General features: G+C 37.7%; 1 protein-coding gene across 2 annotated transcripts in view; it reads left to right on the top strand.

Moving 5' to 3' along the window:
* IKZF3 (IKAROS family zinc finger 3) overlaps positions 1-22,574 on the top strand; it is a 77,207-nt gene continuing 54,633 nt past the window's right edge. For both annotated transcript variants that reach the window (XM_036340462.1, XM_036340463.1), the window contains exons 1-2: positions 1-449; positions 22,381-22,434. In XM_036340462.1, coding sequence (XP_036196355.1) covers positions 443-449; positions 22,381-22,434 — 61 coding nt within the window. In that variant the 5' untranslated portion in view covers positions 1-442. The remainder of the gene's footprint in view (positions 450-22,380; positions 22,435-22,574) is intronic.

Genomic DNA, 22,574 nt, shown 5'->3' on the forward strand with positions numbered 1-22,574 from the left:
TTTTGCTCAATTTAAGACAAACCTCTTTTACCTTAACCTTGCAAGAAAGCCGTCCGGACTCCCCCGCCCTTCACCCAATGTGATAATACTCTCTCATCCATATCCTTCTAAAATGGACATTTTGAGACAAGTTGCTGATGCGCCATTTCCATCCTATAGGGGTTCTCCAGTTTGACATTCAAAGGGGATGGAGGCGCGGAACCTCCTGCGCTCCTCCGTGAGCGTCTTTTAAAGCCGCCGCCAGCCAGCGCCGCTGTAACCCCGCGCACCAGCAGGTCGCGGGCTCCGGTCCTTTTCGGTCTGCGCCGACTCGGCAGCGGATCCTGGGGACTCCCCGAGCCAGGAATCTCCCGCCAGCTGCGAGCTGCGTCCTGGCGACGGCAGGAGCACGTGGAGTGGCCGGGTAGCCAGAGCTGCTGCTCCAGCCCAGCCAGGCGGCGAGATGGAAGGTGAGCCTCCAGCCAGCTTCTTTTGTAAAGGGTCTTTGAAAACTCGGCCAGGGCACGCAGCAGAGAGAGTTCCTTCTGAATCTCGGTTTTGCTTCTGTTTGTTTCTTTTGTCAAAAGTAAACATGAGGCATTTCAGAGGGAAAAGCGCGTCGGTTCTCATACATCTCTCATTTGCTTCCCTTCTTGCCAACTTTGGAAAGTGGTAGCTTGTCCGAAATGTTGTTTTTTTAGGGGGTGTCAAACATGAGGGGTCAACTCTTAAGTCTACAGAGGAAGCGTGCTTACGGGCGACCCTGAAATGGCAGCAAACGTGGCTTGGAATAAATAATCCCTTTGGATGTTTCTTTTTTCACCTATGGCCTCAGTGTCCATTGGATTTAGGCTAATCTGAGTGGCATGTTTAGAAAGAAAGGTGACTTTTTTCTTGTAAGAATAAATGCTGTCATATAGGAAAGGTAAATTTTAAAGTGGTTGGCACCTGCTGGTCCCTTGGAACTCGATCTTCCAATGATCCTTTTTTTACCCATAGCAAAAATCAGGCGCACATTGAGTTTCATTTGAATTAATTTTGAAAGCCATAAAATTATCTTTGCTTCTCCAAAAAATTTCAACATGTATTCCTTTGGGATAACCAAAATTTCATACTAGTGTAAACATTGCAATAGTCTTTTCAACAAGTGTTACCAAAATCTTGAAAATGGCAGATATATCTCAAGTTGGGGGAGGTGGTCCTGCTTAGAAAATCAGAATTTATGAGAAATGTATTCGTTCAATTAATAAATGAGAGAATGACACCTAATTGAAATGTTAATTTTATAAATATCATGAATAGCACGGATTTTTCTTCATAAAAATCAAAGGATCTCTTATTGCCAATGAGCCTTCATCTTAGGTCTAGAGCATATGAAGTTATTAAAGTTAGATTAATTTGGGATATGAAAATAAATATGATGAAGCTTTATTTCACAATATAATTGAGTGCAATGGTGTGGTCCTAAATCCTCAGTTTGTACATGGGTATGCTAACAATTTTTTTAAACTACCTTGGCCCATATACACATTTTTTTTCCTCTAAGTAGAATGCCAAAGAAGTCAATGAACAGTATGTATTTAGAGTGTTCATAGAAACTTTAAAATGGCCATTATTGAATAATGTTCAAGTGTTTTCTCTTCTGAAAAATTCTTTATGCTTTAAAATTTTTTAATTATTAGGGTTTTTAAAATAACTTAAAAATTGGCACTTTGAATATTTTAAAAATGGTTTATGAAGTGTAATTTTTAACATGTAAAAGTTCTGGCCAAGGACAGGAAAAAATTAGATTACTGTACACTATGAAAAAATACTTTTAAGAACTCTCATTCTTTTATTATAAATGAATTGCTGAATTTGTTTTTATGAAATTATAAATCAGGACGCCAACACTATTTTTTTCTAGTCTTAGCCATTTCACTTCTCAAGAATAATGTACAGAATAGTGTAAATTCATGGAAATTAGAGTGTTTCTCTGTAAATGTTACTACTACCAAGTTCATTTAATGTGAAGTAAAGAAATTATTAACTAAATAGCATAAATTAGGATATTAATGCCCTAACAAAGACTTTTAGGTAAGCCTGGATGAAGACTCTCTGGATAAGGAAGGAATGAAAACTTGTATAGAATTCAGAATGTACTATATATGGAAAGAGATACAATATAGAATATAGATCAGTGATCAGTTGTGAGTTTAGATGACTAAATTCATAAGGCCATGGAGATGGATAGTATATAGTAAGCTTAATGCAAAAATTTCAACACTTAATCAAAACATAAAAATTTAAAAATGGTTAAAGATGTGACTTAAGCTATTCTAACATCAAGTCCTTGAGGACAGAGTAATGTAGTAAAATATCTTGTTCATTGATAGCCACCCAAGATTGACTAATATGGCTCATGTGTGTGATATTTAAAGTATATTTATATTATTTTGATATTTTGGTCTCAATCTAGCATAGAGATTTGATCTATATTGTATACGTCTCATTTTTTGACAATGTAAGAAAGTTGAGTACTTTATGGAATGCCTTTATTTTTTGCCCAATTTGTTGGCCAAATTGATATGCTAGAGTTTACTGTGAAGCTATATAGTTAGACATTTCTTTAGCATACAAAATCTTTTTAAATTCATTCATATTTTTATTCAATAGACATTTATTGAGACTTTATGTGTGCAAATATCAGATAAAATATGCCTTTGAAATAGAAATCTTCTCATATAAAAAGAGTAAATGTACATAATAAGTCAGAAGCTATAAATTTTTTCTCACAATCTGTGATCCTAAATATTTTCTTTTTGTTTGTTTTTCAAAGTACATATTTTACTTATATAGAATAGTGAAAGGTGAGCACGAATAATGGTTTGTAATCCAGTTTATATAGCATTATGTGCTGCTTATTTGTTCTGATAATACTACGTATTTTCTATCCAAAGACTATTTATGTTGCTAAATTTTGTTATTTGTACTATAATAATTAATTCCATCTATCTGGTATGGTTGAGAAATGAGGTGGTTCATAAATATGAATTTCACAAGTATTGGCATGTTTCTCATTTAATATAAAATCTTTCTATTTAAACAATATTGGATAGAGATTTTTCTAAGTGTATTTGTTTTACAGCCCTCTGCTTTATAAACAGGTACACAAGAGATAACTTTATTTTGGTGACCCTGGGTCACTATTTTGACCATCAGGTAACATATTGTTCTATAGTATATTCTCATAGGGGTTTTGAACTGTGCAGAACTGAATGCCCCTACACTAAATATTCCCTGGTTATTGTGCACTTTTTGTTTTCTTGTTGATGAGAAGACAAAGAAGATGTCTTTTCTTCTACTTCTTACTACATTGTTTTTGTGGAAGCCATCTTACATTTCAAGGTCCCTTTCCATGCTCTGGATGGTTGAGATTTACAGAGATATATCCTTCGAATGGTGGAGTGTAATAGCCCTCCATTATAAGCTGATGAAGGATGAAATGGTAAAGGTCAAAGAAACAAAAGCCACAGAAAGGTCATGGGGTCCTAGTAGGACATAATTTTAGAAAATTTCCTATAATCCAATGAAATAGACTCTTTCACACTTCTTCTATGTCTGCTAAAATTTTCACCCCATTCGTTACCTGATTGTGCCTGTCTGCTCATCTTTCAAGACTCAGGCATAATCTCCTTCTGATGACCTTCCCTGTTACCTTCTGATACTTATTCTACCCAGTTCCTCACCTCCCTTAGCTAGGCTAGAGACCTTTCCTTTCTGTGCATACTTTTGCCAATTGTACTGAAATTACTTATTGATTTAAGTGTTTATTTCCCCCTAGTCTTTAAGCTTCTTATTTTTCTACGTTCAGTGCCAGAAATAGTTCCTCGTTCGTAAAAGACCCTCAGAGTTTGTTGCATTCAGTTAAGAAACTAGTGCTGAGGAGTAATTTTCATTATGTTTATTATGATGCCTTTTATTTTATTAGTTTTTGTGAGTAGGGGATTGGTATTAGCAATTCTTTGGTAGAACTCAGAAAATTCTTAAAGTACTCAATTAAATGGTATAATAGAAGAAGGAAGCTTAGAAAACAAAAAATTTGGGGTTTTGTGTGTGTTTTTTGGCTAGCCTATCACTTAAAGCCAGATCTTATCTATTAACTTTATATCAGCAGATTTTAGGATCACATATTAGTCCATTGAAATACAGATCAGATATAAGCAGAAATTTGTTTTCTCAATTGGCAAGATATAGATGATTAAAATTAGCATAAAAATTTTCAGTGATACCTTTTAAATATCTTATTATAAATTTGTCATTAATATATATATGTATACTAGTATATACTTATACTTATTTGGGACTAAAATATCATTGGTAGATATTTTATTGGCCAGCCACTGTTAATTGGCTCCTAACTCAAGCTATAGTTCTTAGATCATGTATGAGAACCGAGTGATTAACACAGAAACCTGCATGCAGTAAGTGCTCAATAAATCTTTTTTTGTGCTAAGATTCATTAATTATTGTGAAAAGAGAACCTAAATATCACAAGGACATATAGTGCACTCTGCTACCTGGCCTTTTAAAAATAAATTTCTCCACTAATAAAAGCCTAAGTGGTCCTCATACCCTCGCGCATGACATTGTCACAAGATGGCCACCACAAAGATGGCCGCCACAAACATGGCCATCACAAGATGGCCACCATAATATGGCCGCATGCACAGTGGAGGGGGTCCCAGCGGCCGCTCCACGCGGTGAGGCCTGGGGGTCCTGGGCTCCGCGTGGCACAGGAGGCCGGTGCCGGTGTCTCCGCCACCTCGTGCAGAGGAGGCGGGTCCTAGTGGAGGAGGCAGTCACAGCAGGGGCGGGCAGTTGTGGGCAGTCAGGCTGGCAGGAGAGGGCAGTTGTGGGTGATCGGGCCAGCAGGGGAGCAGTTAGGCGTCAATCAGTCTGACAGGGGAGCAGTTAGGGGGCGATCAGACTGGCAGGCAGAAGCGGTTAGGGGTAATCAGGCAGGCAGGCAGGCAAGTGGTTAGGAGCCAGCAGTCCTGGATTGTGAGAGGGATGTCCGACTGCCGGGCCTACACCGGCAGTCAGACATCCCCCGAGGGGTTCCAGATTAGAGAGGGTGCAGGCTGGGCTGAGGGACACCCCTCCCATGCATGAATTTCATGCACTGGGCTTCTAGTGTTTATAATAATTAAAAATCATAAGGGTGACCCTAGAACCTTTTAAATCACTACAAAAAGGTGAAATAATATAAAAGTAATTATAGTATATTTCTAGTATATGTAAATATGATCTATGTATAACTATTACTATAATGTAATATCTCAAAATACTGTAATCCCCAGTGATTATGAATGATAAATTTTTCAGTCTTAATTGAAACTTGCTTTTTGCATCCAGTTTTTAGAGTCCAAAGTTGTGTACAGTAAATCAAAATAATATGGAGTTATACCATATATTAGATACTAGAGGCCTGGTGCACAAAATTTGTGCACTTGCCAGGGGGGAGGGGGTCACTCAGCCTGGCCTGCGCCCTCTCACAGTCCGGGAGCCCTCAGTTGGACATCCTTAGCGCTGCTGCGGAGGTGGGAGAGGCTCCTGCCACCACCACTGCACTCGCCAGCCTGTGAGCCTGGCTTCTGGCTGAGCAGTGCTCCCCCTGTGGAAGTGTACTGACCACTAGGGGGCAGCTCCTGCATTGAGCATCTGCCTCCTCATGGTCAGTGCGTATCATAGCAACCGGTCATTCCACTGTTTGGTCGATTTGCATATTAGCCTTTTATTATATAGGATGTGTCCCATTTAAGAGAGATAAAAACGTTGTGTTTACTAATGGATATGAAACAGAATAAAAGCATTTATTGAACAATATTCTTTTTAATATATTTTTGTATTGATTTCAGAGGGAGAGGGAGAGGGAGAGATAGAAACATCAACAATGAGAGAGAATCATTGATCAGCTGCCTCCTGCATGCCCCCTACTGGGGATCAAGCTCACAACATGCGCATGTGCCCTTGACTGGAATCAAACCCGGGACCCTTCAGTCTGCAGGCCAACACTCTACCCACTGAGCCAAACCAGCTAGGGCTAGAACAATATTCTTTACTCATTATCAGTAATTCAAAATCAGCTCACCTCCTAACATTTTATATCAATGAAATTGGCAACACGTACACATATCACAAATTATACTTATTGGGGGGGAGGGGACATATGTAATACTTCAACAATAAAGATTTATTTTAAAATGTTATAATTGAGTGTTTTTAAAAATGAAAACATCAGGTTATTCGTTTATAAAGAAAACTTTTATAGGAGAAATAGTAAACATTTCAATGGCATCATAATACAAAACTATATTTTTTATTCTTAACTTAATTATCTAAAGATTGTTGAAGTAGATTACTTACATATTTTGGACATTAATACACTTGTAACCCCTTCTAGACTGTCACATTCCAAAATGTTGGGATTTGTTTTTATCACAGCCCAGTCCCCAGCACATAGTAGGAGTAGAGTCATATTTATTGAATGAATTAATGAATGTGTTGCCTGTATGTTTGGTCATTTGACCATTGGTTTGGCTTTTATGGTAAAGAGAGTAAGGTAAATAGTGACATTGAGAGGTTTGGTAGAAGAGTTTGAAATATTGGCTAAATCCAATAGGATGAATACTACCATCTTTCTAATCCAATATTGGCTCTGCTCTGGGAAAAATAATATAGTTCCTTCTAACTTTTGGATTTGCTACATTCTCTTTTTTTTCTCTTTTAAAAAAAATGATTTCAGAGAGGAAGGGAGAGGGAGAGAAAGATTGAAACATCAATGATGACAGAGAATCACTGATTGGCTGCCTCCTGCACGCCCTCTACTGGAGATCGAGGCTGCAACCCGGGGATGTGCCCCTGACCGGAATCAAACCTGGGACTCTAGTCCGCAGGCCGATGCTCTATCCACTGAGCCAAACCGGCTAAGGCTGCTGCATCCTTTATTTCAGTGAAGCGCTGCAATTTCCAAAGTGTTTTTTCCTGTGCATATTTGTTCATGTAAAATTATTTAAGTAAGAGTATCAGTAACTTTCCTATTCCCTGTACAAAGGCTTAAGCTGTACCACTCAGGATTTGAGAAATAGCCCAGCCGGCGTGGCTCTGTGGTGGAGTGTTAACCTATGAAACAGGAGGTCACAGTTCAATTCCTGGTCAGGGCACATGCATGGGTTGTGGGCTCGGTCCCCAGTGTGGGACGTGCAGGAGGCAGCCGATCAGTGATTCTCTCTCATCATTTATGTTTCTATGTCTCCCTCTCCCTTCCTCTTTAAAATCAATAACAAACATATATTTTAAAAAATCTTATGTGGGACAGATTCAAGTGTGATATTCCACTTGAGATGGGGAAAGAGGGCAAGAGACTATTGCTAGGCCTACCTAAGCTATTGGTCCTTTCCTTCCCCAGCCACAGATCAACACCTGTGGCAGCCCTCTGGAACCCTGGAGTCCCATTGAACACATTTTGAAAATTACTGATTCAGATGGCTGCATGTTTTTTTTATCTTGGTAACCCTGTATCTAAACTTGCCTCTTTCGATCCAATTTGAGGATTGCTGCCAAAATGATCTTCCTAAAATCTCAAGTTACTCCCCTACTCAAAAACCATTTTAAGTATTTCTTTTAAAAATATTTTTATTGATTTCAGAGAGGATGGGAGATGGGGAGAGAGATAGAAACATCAGTGATGAGAGAATCACTGATTGGCTGCCTCCTGCACACCCCACACCAGGGATCAAGCCCACAACCCGGGCATGTGCCCTGACCGGGAATCGAACCATGACCTCCTGGTTCATAGGTTGATGCTCAACCACTGGCCAGCTGGACCATTTTAAGTACTTCTTAGTTGGGCATTTCAGATAACCCACAATGTAGCTTCAATATTCCTTGCCAATGGTATCCTTTGTCCCCTCATGTTATTCTGGGCTGCTTAGTTTTTCCTACTTTGTCTAACTCCCCATTTTTCTAATGCTGTTCAAACTCAACAATCCAAAAATGAACTCATGGTCTCTCCAACCCAAACTAATTTCTGACTTTTTAGCACTGTTAATATGATCACCATTGTGCCAGTTGAAATCCTCACTCATCCATTATGGTTTATCCCAAATGCCATGTCTTATAGGAAGTTGTCCTTCATTCTAAGTTGGAATCTCTCTCTTTTCTGATACTTGGTAACATTTTATGTATGTCTAATGACTGCTAGAACCGAACTCCATTTTATATATAAAGATGAAGTATTTTTGCATGGTTTTAATATAATCCAAATTGTCTAAGAATGCAACTACTATACAAATTAAGAGATGATTCTTTAGTTCAGAGCCAAGACTTTGGCCCTTATTGATACAACCTGCATTCTCCTGCATTTTTAGCTCTTGCATTCATGGTGATTCTACAAATATATCTGACTACTTTATTATTATGTCTTCTAGAGTAATTATTCTGGTACATTTGCATATTGAAATACAAGTTATCTCATCATCAGTTTCACTATTATATTACAGTTAGGGCTTTATTTTAAAAACAACTTGTATGGGAGGATAGGTTATGTTTATTTCATGATGGTAAAAGAGATATCCTATATAATAAAACCCTACTATGCAAATTGACTGAACAGTGGAACGACCAGTCATTATGTCGCACACTGACCACCAGGGCAGCGATGCTCAATGCAGGAGCTGCCCCCTGGTGGTCAGTGCGCTCCCACAGGGGGAGCCGGGCTCACAGTTGGTGAGCTCAGCGGCAGTGGCGGAAGCCTTTCCCACCTCCACTGCAGGCAGGCAATAAGGAGCAAGGGGTCCTGGACTCTGAGAGCCCGGACTGTGAGAGGGATGTCTGACTGCCAGCTTAGGCCTGATCCCTGTGGGGAGCAGGCCTAAGCCGGCAGGTGGACATCCCCTGAGGGGTCCTGGACTGTGAGAGGGCACAGGCCAGGCTGAGGGACACTCCCCACCCCCAATGCATGATTTTCGTGCACCGGGCCTCTAGTTATAAAATACTTGTGCTAAACAGGGAACACTTGGTAAGATTGAGAACCACTCTACGTTTGCTATACTGCAAGAGACCAGCTACAGCCTAAATAAGATAATGTGTACGAAAATCACCTTGCATTTATACTAGCCACAAAATTAGGGTCCAGCATATATTTAAGTATTTCAGTTTGGTTCACAAATTATGTACAAGAATCCTTTCTTGCTAATCTAAGTGTGGTCTCTAGACCAGCAGCAGGCAACATCTGGGAATTATTACAAATGTAGACTCTTAGGCCAGACTTGTTGATTCAGAGTCTGCATTTTAACAAGGTTCCTAAGGAATTCTTATGCACATTATAGCCTGAGAAATATTAACCACCATTTGAAAAGTATCCATGAAATTTATCATCACTCTTACAGCGGGTTATGGATTAGCAGTGGAACATCTTTATATATATATTTAGACTGTGTTTTTATTGTTTAAATGCTGACTTTAAAAGATAGTTGAACAACAAAAGCTTTATAACATTTAATTTTGATGTTGTATACATTTATAACAATATAAATTGTGTCTTCAGTTTTTTATTCAAAAATATTTATTGAATGCTTGTTATGTGCCATGTATGCAAAATATTGGCAATACTTTGGTAAAGAAAACAGACAATGCTTTTGCCCTCATGGAATTTAGAGTCAGGTAAGAAAAACAGGCTCCCAAACAAGTAAATAGCAAAAGAAATAATTAAAACTATGCTATGTATTATGAAGGAAATAAAAAGAGTGCTCATGTGGAGAATAGTAGTGGGGGCAGGGTTGGTGAACCTCTCCTCTAAATAAGAGGTCGAGCTAGATAGAAATATGGTTATCCTTAGCACATAAATGATTTTTAACGCCACGGTAATGAATTGTGTCACCTAAAGAGAGCATGTAGTGAGAAGAGGACTCAGAATTGAGGCCTGAGAAACATCTTACTTAGGTAGTCATGTGGAGGAGGCTGGAGACAGCAAAAGAGAAAGAGCAGCAGGGCAAGGCAGGAGGAAAATCAGCAGAGTGTGGTGTAACGGAATTCATGAAAGGAGTGTTCCAAGAAGGAGTGGGTGGTCAGCTTTGTTGAATGTTGCTGAAAAATCAAGTAAGGTGAGGACAAAAAGTGTGAGTTAATTTTGCTGACATAAAACCTGCTATTGACCTTAACAAAACTTTTTTGTGGAGTAGTGGGAACGGAAACCAAATTAAAGTGGTTAGAGCGGGAATGGGAATAGACTCGCAGTGGTTCTCAACCTTCTGGCCCTTTAACTACAGTTCCTCATGTGGTGACCCAACCATACAATTATTTTCGTTGCTACTTCATAACTGTCATGTTGCTACCGTTATGAATTGTAATGTAAATATCTGATATGCAGGATGGTCTTAGGCGACCCCTGTGAAAGGGTCGTTCAACCGCCAAAGTGGTTTCGACCCACAGGTTGAGAACCGCTGGAATAGAGGCAGCGGAAAAACACTGATCAGACCATTTTTTTCCAGAAGTTTAGCTAAAAGGTGAGAAGCAGATAAATAAGTGGGGCTGATGCTGGAGACAAATGTGAATCAAAAAAATTTGTTTGTTTTCCAAAGATGAATGGCAAACAACCTGTATCCTAAGTTTATTGGAAAAAAAAAAAAAAAAAAACACAAAAAAAAAAAAATCACATGACAGAACATTTTGAAATCTCAATTCTCAGGGAAGTTTGAGGAATTAGCTATCACTGAAACTATCCTCATATTTAATTGTCACATGATATGTAAATAAATTTCCTAACCATGAAAAATTTTAAGATATATGGTGTCCCCCCCCACCCCACCCCACCCCACCCCACCCCACCCCCCGTGCTCGCGGGAGAAAGGGCACCGGAAGTGCGCTTTCTTCTAACCCCCCCCCCCCCCAAGGGGGACCCAAACCTGGTGAACGGGAAGTGTGCACTGGGAAGTCCCGCCCCTCCCGGAAACCTGGCCCTCCCAGGGAGACCTCCGTAGCGCCAGGCAGCCAGCCTATGGTGTCTTTTCAGTGGATGGTTAGTGTAGATATAATCTATAAAGACTATTAGAAGAATCATTAAAACCCTTGAAATTCAAACTTTTTGCCAAAGTTGGAACATACTGCTTTAATTGCACTTGTAAGGTTTGGATTTTAGATATGTGAGAATGAGTGATCAACAGATTTTTAAAAAATACATATTTTGGCCCTAACTGGTTTGGCTCAGTAGATAGAGTGTCGACCTGCGGACTGAAGGGTCCCAGGTTCGATTCAGGTCAAAGGCATTTACCTTGGTTGCGGGCACATCTCCAGTAGGGAGTATGCAGGAGGCAGTTGATTGATGTTTCTCTCTCATCGAGAGTTTCTAACTCTCTATCCCTCTGCCTTCCTCTCTGTAAAAAATCAATTTTATATATATATATATTTATTTATTTATTTTGTTTTTTTGATTACCCAGCCACTGTGGCTTAGTGGTTGAGCATTGACCTATGAACTAGGAGGTCACAGTTCAATTTCCTGTCAGGGCACATGCCAGAGTTGCAGGCTCAATCTCCCAGTGTGGAGCCTGCAGGAGGCAACCAATCAATGATTCTCTTATCTTTGATGTTTCTCTCTCTCTCTCTCCCTCTCTCTTCTTCTCTAAAATGAACAAAAATGTATATTTATATATAAAATAAAAGATATATTAAATATATTTTTATTGATGCACACCCCACACTGGGGAATAAGCCCACAACCCAGGCATGTGTCCTGACCGGGAATCTAACTGTGACCTCCTGGTTCATAGGTCAATGCTCAATCCCTGAGCCACACTGGCCAGGCCAACAGAAATTTTTAAAAATTAAGGAATAACTTATACAATAAGTACACATGTCTTAATGTATGTAGCTTGATTCATTTTTACCTATATACACACTTTCCAGATCAAGATATGGAACAGTTGCATCACCCCAGAAAGTTCCCTTGTGTCAATTTATAATTAATATACCCTCCTCACCCAAAGTTAACTACTATTTGGACTTATATAAATCATATATCAGTTTTTCTGTTCTTGAATTCCATATATGTAAATGGAATCATACAATATGTGCTTTTTTAATGTCTGGCTTTTTTTTTGCTGAATATACTTGAGATCCATTCATATCGTAACATTTATTAGTTCATTCTCATTTATTGTTGAATAGTATGAATATACTACAATTTGTTTATTCATTCTACTCTTGATGGACATTGATTATTTCCAGTGTTTGTCTGTGTTATGAAAATTCTTATGCATGTCTTTTAGTGGACATAAACACTCATTTCTCTTGGGTGTAGATTTAGGACTAGCATTTCTGGGTCATAGGGTAGGTGTATATTTAGCTGTAATACATATTACCAAACAGTTTCCAAAGTGGTTAGGCCAGTTCACCCTCCCACTAACAGTGTCTGAGAGTTCCAGTTCCACGTCTTGCTGACATTTGCTATTGTCAGTCTTTTTTTAATTTTAGCCATTTTGGTGGGTATGTAATGATATTTCATTGTGGCTTTAATTTGAATTTTCCTGATGAATATTGATTGACTACCTTTTCATATGTTTATTGGCCATTTGTATATCCTCTTTCCTAAAGTGCCTGAAGTGCATTTTTTTAAAAGTTGGGTTCTTTATATTTTTAATAGTTTTGTAGGTATTTCAAAAATAGTTTGGAAATGTATATTTTGTCAAAAGTATATTGTGGCCCTGACCAGTTCAGCTCAGTGGATAGAGCGTCAGCCTGTGGACTGAAGGGTCCCAGGTTCGATTCCGGTCAAGGGCATGTACCTTGGTTGCGGGCACATCCCCAGTGTGGGGTGTGCAGGAGGCAGCTGATCGATGTTTCTAAACTCCTTATCCCTCTCCCTTCCTCTCTGTAAAAAACAATCAATAAAATATTTTTTTAAAAAGTACATTGTAAATATTTTCTCCCAGTCTACACCTTGCTTATTTATTTTCTTAATCTATGTAATGACTAGAATTTTTAATTTTAATAAAAGCTAATTTATCAAATTTTCTTCTTTGGGATTAAGTGCATTTTATGTCCTGTTGAAGAAATATTTGCCTATTCCAAGGTCATGAAAATATTCTCTTGTGTAGAAATTTGACTTTTTTAAACTTTCACATTTAGATATATCACCCACTTTAAATTAATGATTCTGTTTTTTACCCCAGTTATTTTACTTTTAAAAATCTAGGCATTTTTCCCTAACCGGTTTGGTTCAGTGGATAGAGCGTCGGCCTGCGGACTGAAGGGTCCCAGGTTCGATTCCGGTCAAGGGCATGTACCTTGGTTGCGGGCACATCCCCAGTGGGGAGTGTGCAGGAGGCAGCTGATTGATGTTTCTCTCTCATTGATGTTTCTAACTATCCCTCTCCCTTCCTCTCTGTAAAAAATCAATGAAATATATTTTAAAAAAATAAAAATCATCATTCTCCCCTTTAAAAAAAAATCTAGGCATTTTACAGTTATAAAATGTAAATTTTACTAGGAATATTTGGGATTCACTTATATTAGCATAATTTTTTAAAAAAGTAGCAATGACATGAAATGTGCATTCTTCCTTTTCTCTCTACATGTTCATTTATGGCATGTGATAGCCATGGTAAAATTGAAATATATCTGTCTATAAATTCAGAGTAACAAGGGAAAATAGCACTAGATGTTAAATTTGTTGTTTTATTTATTTATTTATTTTAAAACAAATTTTTTTTTAAAATATATTTTATTGATTTTTTACAGAGAGGAAGGGAGAGAGATAGAGAGTTAGAAACATCGATGAGAGAGAAACATCGATCAGCTGCCTCCTGCACATCTCCTACTGGGGATGTGCCCGCAACCCAGGTACATGCCCTTGACCGGAATCGAACCTGGGACCTTTCAGTCCGCAGGCCGACGCTCTATCCACTGAGCCAAACCAGCCTCGGCAAATTTGTTGTTTTAAACCTGTGCTCCACACTCTATAATTTCTTCATTAAACATTTAATATAGGGGGAAAGTGGAATCCTTAATTTTAAAAAGAGGTAAGGTAGAAAGAATTGGAATGGTAACATGGACTGTATTTGATCTGGTGCCCTCAGAAAGTAGTCTTGATATTTCTTAACTTTTACCTTAATCCAAGGAAGAAAGAAAGGAAGTATTTCATGGTTGTAGGGATTACTCTCAGTTTAAAGCATGCTCCTTGTTTTTATGTCTTCCTTTCCCTTCAATCATAATTATTTGAAATTAATTGAGTCTAAAATCTGTTCTATTTCTGTTCTTCTAAGATCTATAATCTATAGCAGTGATGGCGAACCTTTTGAGCTCGGTGTGTCAGCATTTTGAAAAACCCTAACTTAACTCTGGTGCCGTGTCACATATAGAAATTTTTTGATATTTGCAACCATAGTAAAACAAAGACTTATATTTTTGATATTTATTTTATATATTTAAATGCCATTTAACAAAGAAAAATCAACCAAAAAAATGAGTTCTCCTGTCACCTCTGACACGTGTGTCATAGGTTCGCCATCACTGATCTATAGGAAAGCACTTTAATTAAAACATTAGTTAAATTCTTTGAAACAAAGGTAAAACTTAAGAAATTAGTCCTGCTTCTCTCCTTAATGTGTCACTGACATTGTACCCTTGGTCAATTAGGTGACTATATTTTGTCATTCTTTGTGTCATGAACTTTGTCGGTAAAATGGGGAGAATAATAAATGCAATTATACCTTTTCATTTTCCAGAAATGCTGTGAGATAATATGAAATTTCATTTGCACTTACTGGATTAAGTGCTTCATGATACTTTTTTGGAGGACCACAAGCAAACAAAACCAGGTTCAGAAGAAAGCTCTTACCGCGGTTAGGGAACTGAGTAATAGCCTCTGAGTAATAACTTATCTTGTATGTTCCCAGGAAGCCGAACTAGGACCTGAAATGGACATTTCAGGAAATTTGAGTTCAGCTACATTTAAAAGGAACTTTTAAAACTTTTTTCCTGAAATGGAAAGGAATAACTCCTATACAATTGCAAGTGTCTAAGGGGAGGAAACATACAACCCAAATAGGGAGATATTGGAGGAAATTCAAGCATCAGGTGTCAGAGGAAGGTCACTTAAGCTAGTTAAAATATCCACTCCATTGCTAATATTCTGATTTCATTAGTCTTAGGTATCATTTTTCATTATGCAGAATTGTTCTTGTGATGCTAAGATTCCAGGAATTGATTATATGTGGTAGTAATAAAAAGAAATGGTGAAGGACCTTTCAGAAATAATAGCTAACACTTCTGTCCCTAATGTTAATGTTGCAAATATGAGTACATTTTTATAGTGACTCAGTTTCCAAAGATTTTGGTTAAAAAGTAAAAAACTATTTTAGGTTTTAAAAAACTATTTTTTTAAGAGACATGGGGATAAGAGTCAGTTTACTGTTATGAAGATAAAAAGGAGTGTCAGCGTTCAGGTACAGCTTTCTGGCAGCCGTCAGGCACCAGACCTGCTGGCAGCTGGCAAAGTCAATGCAGCAGTCTTTCTGAGATTTGACATTTTGCTCTCCTTTAGCACCTACAACTTCCTACTGGGAAAACAGAACAGCCAGTGAAAATCTGATCTCTGAAACTTAAAGTATAATTTTGTTAGCTGATATTCTCAATTGAATAATAATTACTTAATAGTCTCAAAATGAAGGCAAGTTCGTAACCATTCAGGTTAAAAATATGGTTACAAATTTTGTTGCTAATGTAAATATTTGGTTTTGTTAATAGTTGGTTTATATTAGAGCAAAGAGGTAAAAACATTCCCCTGTGAACTTTGATGAAATCTTAATTAACCAGACTCCTGCCATTTCCAAGTTTAAATTTTAGTTGTAATCTACTCCCTTTAATTTTGCAGCACATAAAAATGCTGGAATGTCTGAGAAAAATGTTGATATTATAACAAAAATTCTAGCTAGTGAATTTTTTTAAAATGGCATCTTTGTCAATGAAAAGAGAATCTGAAGGAATAAAAACAAACTTGAAATTGTCATCTTTCAGTGAGCTTGTGAGGAAGGCTTTTTTTCAGTACTGGTAGAAAACAACTTGATACTGCTAGTAAAGCTTTGAATTGGTGAAGTGCTTTGGAAAGCTACAAAAGAAATAGCCTTTAATTTTTACAGTCAGCCATCTGTCGGCCATCTCAGTAACAGAATAGCTATGCCTTTTATAAGATTTGTTATTAAAAGGTAAGGTGTCAATGGAAAGCACTAATGATTTAATTAAACTTAAGAAATATTAGATTGAGTATTAAGTTGCAGGAAAGGAAGAAGGCACCTGATATGAATGAGTGTTAACTAGGGTTTTCTGCTGGTTTATAATTTTGGCTTTTAAATGAGGTAAGAAATTGCTTTATCTAATTATACCAAAAAATCCTAATGGAAGCATGATGCCACATATATATTTGTACACATACATATAAGTACATTTAAAAATATTTTATCTGAATGTTGGCATATGTGGTGGGTTGTTTTTTACGCTCTGAAAAGTCACATTAATTTTTCAATTGGTCACATTTGTAAAATACTTTGTATGAAAGATGCTGTCTAGATGACTTATAACTTTGATAACTGCATTAATAGAAATCACAACTGTTTCCTAGAATTCCAATGATAAAAATAGAAATATTGTTAGGAGATAGTCGTTGTTAAGCTGTTTCCTGGCAAACTTTTTCTGTAAAGGACCAGATAGTGAATGTTTTAAGCTTTGTAAGTCATATAGTCTCTGTCGCAACTACTCAGCTTTGCTGTTGGACTATGAAAGCAGCAATGGACAACATGTAAGTGATTGGGTTTGTCTGTATTTACAATAGAACTTTATTTATGGGCACTGAAATCGAACTTTACATAGTTTTCAAGTGGCACAAAACAATATTCTTCTGCTTATTTTTCTAACCACTTAAAAATATATATATAAAAAAAAAATTCTTAATTCACGGGCCACACAAAGACAAGTGGTAAGTCGTAGTTTGCGGAACTTTAATCTAGAGTGTTCATAAGGATCAAGAGATGTAAAAATTCATGGTAGAGATGTAAAAATTCATGTCCATTATGAGTGGGAACTATTTTGGGAGTTAAAGACACAGCAAAATAGCAAGACAAAATGTACATAACATCCCTGTTCTCATGGACCTTACATTCTGGTGTGGGGAGGCAGATAAAAACAAAAATGACCAAAAATATGTCAGGTGGTGACAATAAAGAAATTTTATGAAGAAAAATAACGCAAGGTAAGAGAAGACCAAGTGACAATGAAGGATGACATTTTATGTAGGGTAGTTATGTAAAGCTTATTTGGTAAAGTGACTTTTGAGCATACAGCACCTGAATGAAGCTAGGAAGTGGCCAGGTACTAGGTGGGGGAAGAGCATTCTGTTAAGAAGGGAAGGTAAATACAAAGGTCCTGAGGTAGGAGCATGCTTTGCCTATTCAAGTAACGAGAAATATAAACAATATTTGTGTTTCAATGAAATTAACCTACTTTGAAATTCTTCCATCATCTGTACCAAATATGTATAAACATCAGTAAAGAAAACTGTATTTCTGTCAAAAGCAATATACGGACCCTTCTTTCTTAGTTTTCTAGAGCGTTCTTTTAAATATTTTAAAGCTATGTTGACTGCCAACCCAATATGTCCCATTAAATGGAAATTTTTTGAGGTTTTTTTTTTTTTAACTGAAGTATAAGAAATTACAAAATGGTCCATTAAAAACTGAAAAGTTTTAGAAATATTTAACAGTTGGAAATTCCTTTACCATCTACCTACGACTTCATGTTTTTATAAAGACCTTAATTTCAGGGAGAGAAAGTGTACTTCAATCTATTTTGTCCTTGTGTTTTAAGTATTTTTTTAGCACCTAAGAAGAACATCCATGTTGCCTGATTATACATGGTTTAATGTCTTCTTAAAATTCTGAATACTAAGGGTCAGAAATTCTCTTTGAAACTACTCAGTTATTTCTAGTGTTATTTACAGCACACGAATGCCTCTTGAAAAAATATTGAGAGTTATTTAAATGTCATTGTCAGAGGATTTAAAAGGTTCAGGGGACCAGGACCTTTTCCCTTTAGGTCACCAAATCAAAAGCCATCTTTCTCTGTAGTAACTAGAAGATGTTTTCTCATGAAGGTTGCTCATGTGAAACCTTGAGCTATGTTTTTTTCCTTTTTTTTTCTGTTAAGAATCCCTTTAGTATGCAATTAAAAGTTTCACAGGTAGTTTTTTTTTTTTTTTTTTTAACTAAAAAAACCCCTCAAAACTCACAACACTATCAAACTTACGGAAAAGTTGCAATACTGTACAAAAAAAAACCTTTTTTTCTGGAAATTTTGAGAGTAAGTTGCTGATATGATATCCTTGAATACTTTAGTATTTATGTTCCACTTTCTACAAAACAACTATCAAAATCAGGAAATTAACATAGATACATTACTCCCATTGAATCCTTGGACCCGATTCAGATTTCTCCAATTGTTTCTCTAATGTCCGTCACTGCAAGAGTATTCAACTAAGAATCACACATTGTATTTAGTTGTCATAACTCCTCACTCTCTTTCAGTCTGAAATAATTCCTCAGTTTTTCATGACCTTGACACTTTTGAGGATTACACCCAGTTATTTTGTAAACTGACCCCCAACTAGAGTGTAGTTTGTTTTCCCATGGTTAGATTCATGTTATGTATATTTGGCAGGAATATCACATGTGTTGAAGGCCTGGGGTGGGGCGAGTGGGAGCGGGATAGAGGGAGTCGGGGGGGAGGCGGATATCTGTACCACTTTCAACAATATATATATATAAAAGAATGAGATAGGATGAGTCCTAAAAAAACAAACAAAAGACCCATGTCAAGGCCCTGGCCAGTGTGGCTCGGTTGAGCATCATCCCATGCTCTCAGAGGTCACTGGTTTGACTCCTGGTCGGGGCACATGCCCGGATTGTGGACTCGATCCCTAGTAGGGGGCATGCAGGAGGCAGCTGAGTGATGTTTCTTTCTCATCAGCATTTCTCTCTCCCCCTCTCCCTTCTTCTCTCTCTAAAATCAATAAAAAACGATATACAGACAGTCCTCGGGTTACGTCGGACTCGACGTACGTCGTTTCGTGGTTACATCGCCATCTCCCATTTATTTATAAAAAAAAAAAAAAAGTTCCGTCATTTTGATGTATGTACATATGTGCTTTATGTTTTTTATTATTTATTTACCACGAGTAAAGGTCAGGAATTGTTATCTTTTAAATTTTTTTTTTGCTGTTTCACTTCATTACTGCTGTGTATGTGCTCCATGTGAGTGACATAGGTGCTTATGTAGGTGGGTTCTGACTTACGGCAAAAATCACATTACGCTCCAATGTAACCCGAGGACCAGTATATTTTTTAAACCATAGCAAGCACAGCAGCTGGGAAGCAAGGAGGAGAACTTCTGGAATGGAGAAGGCAGGGAGGGCTTTTTTTGTGTATAAATTCCCTGGCTGATTCAAATCTGTAGCTGATCCTTGAACTACACTTACATGAGTCACACTCTGAGCAGCCCATCTGAACAGAAATTTGTGCTTCTAAAAGGGTGGTCTGGGCCCTAACCAGTTTGGCCCAGTGGATAGAGCACCGGCCTGCGGACTGAGGGGTCCCAGGTTCGATTCCGGTCAAGGGCTTGTACCTTGGTTGCGGGCACATTCCCAGTGGGGGGTGTGCGGGAGGCAGCTGATCAGTGTTTCTCTCTCATCGATGTTTCTGGCTCTCTATCCTTCTCCCTTCCTCTCTGTAAAAAATCAATAAGGTATATTTTAAAAATAATAAAAAAATAAAAAATAAAAGGGTGGTCTGGGAAACACTCAATCCCAGGCATAGTGTGACATCTGGTTACCCTAGCTACTTCCCACCACAAATGAGACAGAATTTGAGTTTAAATCCAGGCAAGTTAACTATATGCTTTATTTTTAAAAAGTAAAATAAAGAAAAATTCCCATACTGTTGAACATAACAGGATCCATAAATTCTGTAACACCATTTACAATGTCCAGTGTATTATCCAAAATTTTAGGTCATGTGAAGAAGGAAAGGGTTTCCTGTACTTAAGAGAAAAGGAAATCAGTGGTTACTGAACTCAAGATGACATAGATATTGGAATTGGAAGACAAGGATCCTAAACAGCTATAATAATTATACTCAAAGATGTAAAGGAATATATGCTTGTAATGAATTAACAGATAGGAAATCTCAGCAAAGAAACTATTTAAAAAGAACAAAATGTAAAGTTCTAGAACTAAAAATTATAATATATGAAATAGAAAGTTCATTGGACAGGCTTAACAGCAAATTAAGATGATAGACAAAAGTAAGTGGATTTGAAGATCTATATATATAAAAGCCTAAACCCATGGTCGGCAAACTGCAGCTCACAAGCCACATGCAGCTCTTTGGCCCCTTGAGTGTGGCTCTTCCTAATTAAGTTAATAACAATGTACCTACCTATATAGTTTAAGTTTAAAAAATTTGGTTCTCAAAAGAAATTTCAATTATTGTACTGTTGATATTTGGCTCTGTTGACTAATGAGTTTGCCGACCACTGGCCTAAACTGAACGACCAGACGCTATGATGCACACTGACCACCAGGGGGCAGGCTCTCAATGCAGGAGCTGCCCCCTGGTGGTCAGTTCCCTCCCACAACCAACCTCCCCCAGCTGGCCAACCTCCCACGGTCCCTCCTCCTGGCCAGCCGGACAGCCCTGATCAGTCTGATCAGGACTGGGTGAGACGGCCTCAATCACCAGCCAGGCCAAGGGACCCCACCCGTGCACGAATTCGTGCACCGGGCCTCTAGTATATCAGTGAAAGTATTCAATCTGAACAAAAGAGAGAGAAAATGTCGAGGGGAAAAAAGAACAGAGTCTGAGGGAACTGTGGGGAAATATGAAAAAGTGTAGCGTATATATGCAATTGAAATCCTAAAAGGAAAGGAGCAAGAGAATGGAGGAGGAAAATTTTAAGAAATAATGTCCAAAAATTTCTCAAGTTTGGTGAAAAACATAATTTTACAGGTAAGTTCAATGAACTCAAGTGGGATAAATTCACATAAAATCTACCTAGCCATATCAAGCCAAAATTAAAGAGAAAACCAAAGGTAAAGAGAAAATCTTAAAAGTATTTGAGAAAAAGAATAATATATAAATATTATCACTAACTTATCAGAAACAGTAGAGGCATGCCATTTTTAAAGTGCTAGATGAAAACTGTCAACCCAGAATTCTATATCAAGTAAAAATATTCTTTAGAATTGAAGGCAAAATAAAGATATGTCCAAATAAATTAAAACTAAGTTGTCATTCACACAGTGGCACCACTAAAAATGTGAAAGGAAGTTTTTTATTTTTTAAAAAAATATATTTTTATTGAGTTCAGAGAAGGGAAAGGGGGAGAGAGATAGAAACATCAATGAGAGAGAATCATTGATCTGCTGTCTCCTGCACCTCCCCCCTACTGGGGATCGAGCCTGCAACCTGGGCATGTGCCCTTGACTGGAATCCAACCCTTTAGTCCAGCGGTTCTCAACCTGTGGGTCGCGACCCCTTTGGGGGTCGAACGACCCTTTCACAGGGGTCACCTAAGACCATCCTGCATATCAGATATTTACATTACGATTCATAACAGTAGCAACATTACAGTTATGAAGTAGCAACGAAAATAATTGTATGGTTGGGTTACAACATAAGGAACTGTATTTAAAGGGCCAGGAGGTTGAGAACTACTGCTTTAGTCCGTAGGCTGGTGCTCTATCCACTGAGCCAAACTGGCGAGGGCTAAAGGAAGTTCTTTAGACTGAGTTCCACAGATGGGAGCTCAGGTTTTCATGAAAAAAAAAAAAGAAAAAAAAAATCAAAAGCACCAGACATATTAAGTATGTGGGTAAATACAAAGCACTAATTTTTCTTCTTAATCTCTTTTTTTAAAAGACAATATAGCAAGTTTTTTCCTTCTTTTAAAAAAAATTATTTTAGGGAAGGAAGGGAGAGAGAAAGAGACAAACATCAATGGATTGCCTCCCTCATGTGCCCAACCTGCAAGCTAGATGTGTGCCCTGACGGGGAATCACACCCACTACCTCCAATCCACTGAGCCACACCAGCCAGGGCTCTTCTTAATCTCTTTAAAATACAATTGCTGTGTAGCTAATACCTTTTATACTCCTTGAGGCACTTTTTAAGGAGGATATAGAGAAAGAATAGTCTTGCTCTGAAGAGGAAATCTGCTGCTAAAGCTTCCAAAATGGTATCCTTATTAATTTTAGGATTCTCAAATCTGAAAAAATTTTTCTCTAAGCAGCTAATGTTTATTATATATACTTTTTCAGATATAAAACCAAATGTGGAACTGAAAAGCAGTCAGGAGCAGTCTGTGCCTACAGGTAAAGTAGCATCAGTTCTTTCCTGTCTAGAAATAGAACTTCACTGAAATTACCAAAGAAAGAGGAACATTCTGATTGCAGTAAAAATGCTATGGAAATGTGTTGGGGAAGAAAAATATGGTTGTCTCTTCCTGTTACAA

This window comes from Myotis myotis, unplaced genomic scaffold (assembly GCF_014108235.1).
Source record: "Myotis myotis isolate mMyoMyo1 unplaced genomic scaffold, mMyoMyo1.p scaffold_m19_p_17, whole genome shotgun sequence".
NCBI classification, from domain to species: Eukaryota; Metazoa; Chordata; class Mammalia; order Chiroptera; family Vespertilionidae; genus Myotis; species Myotis myotis.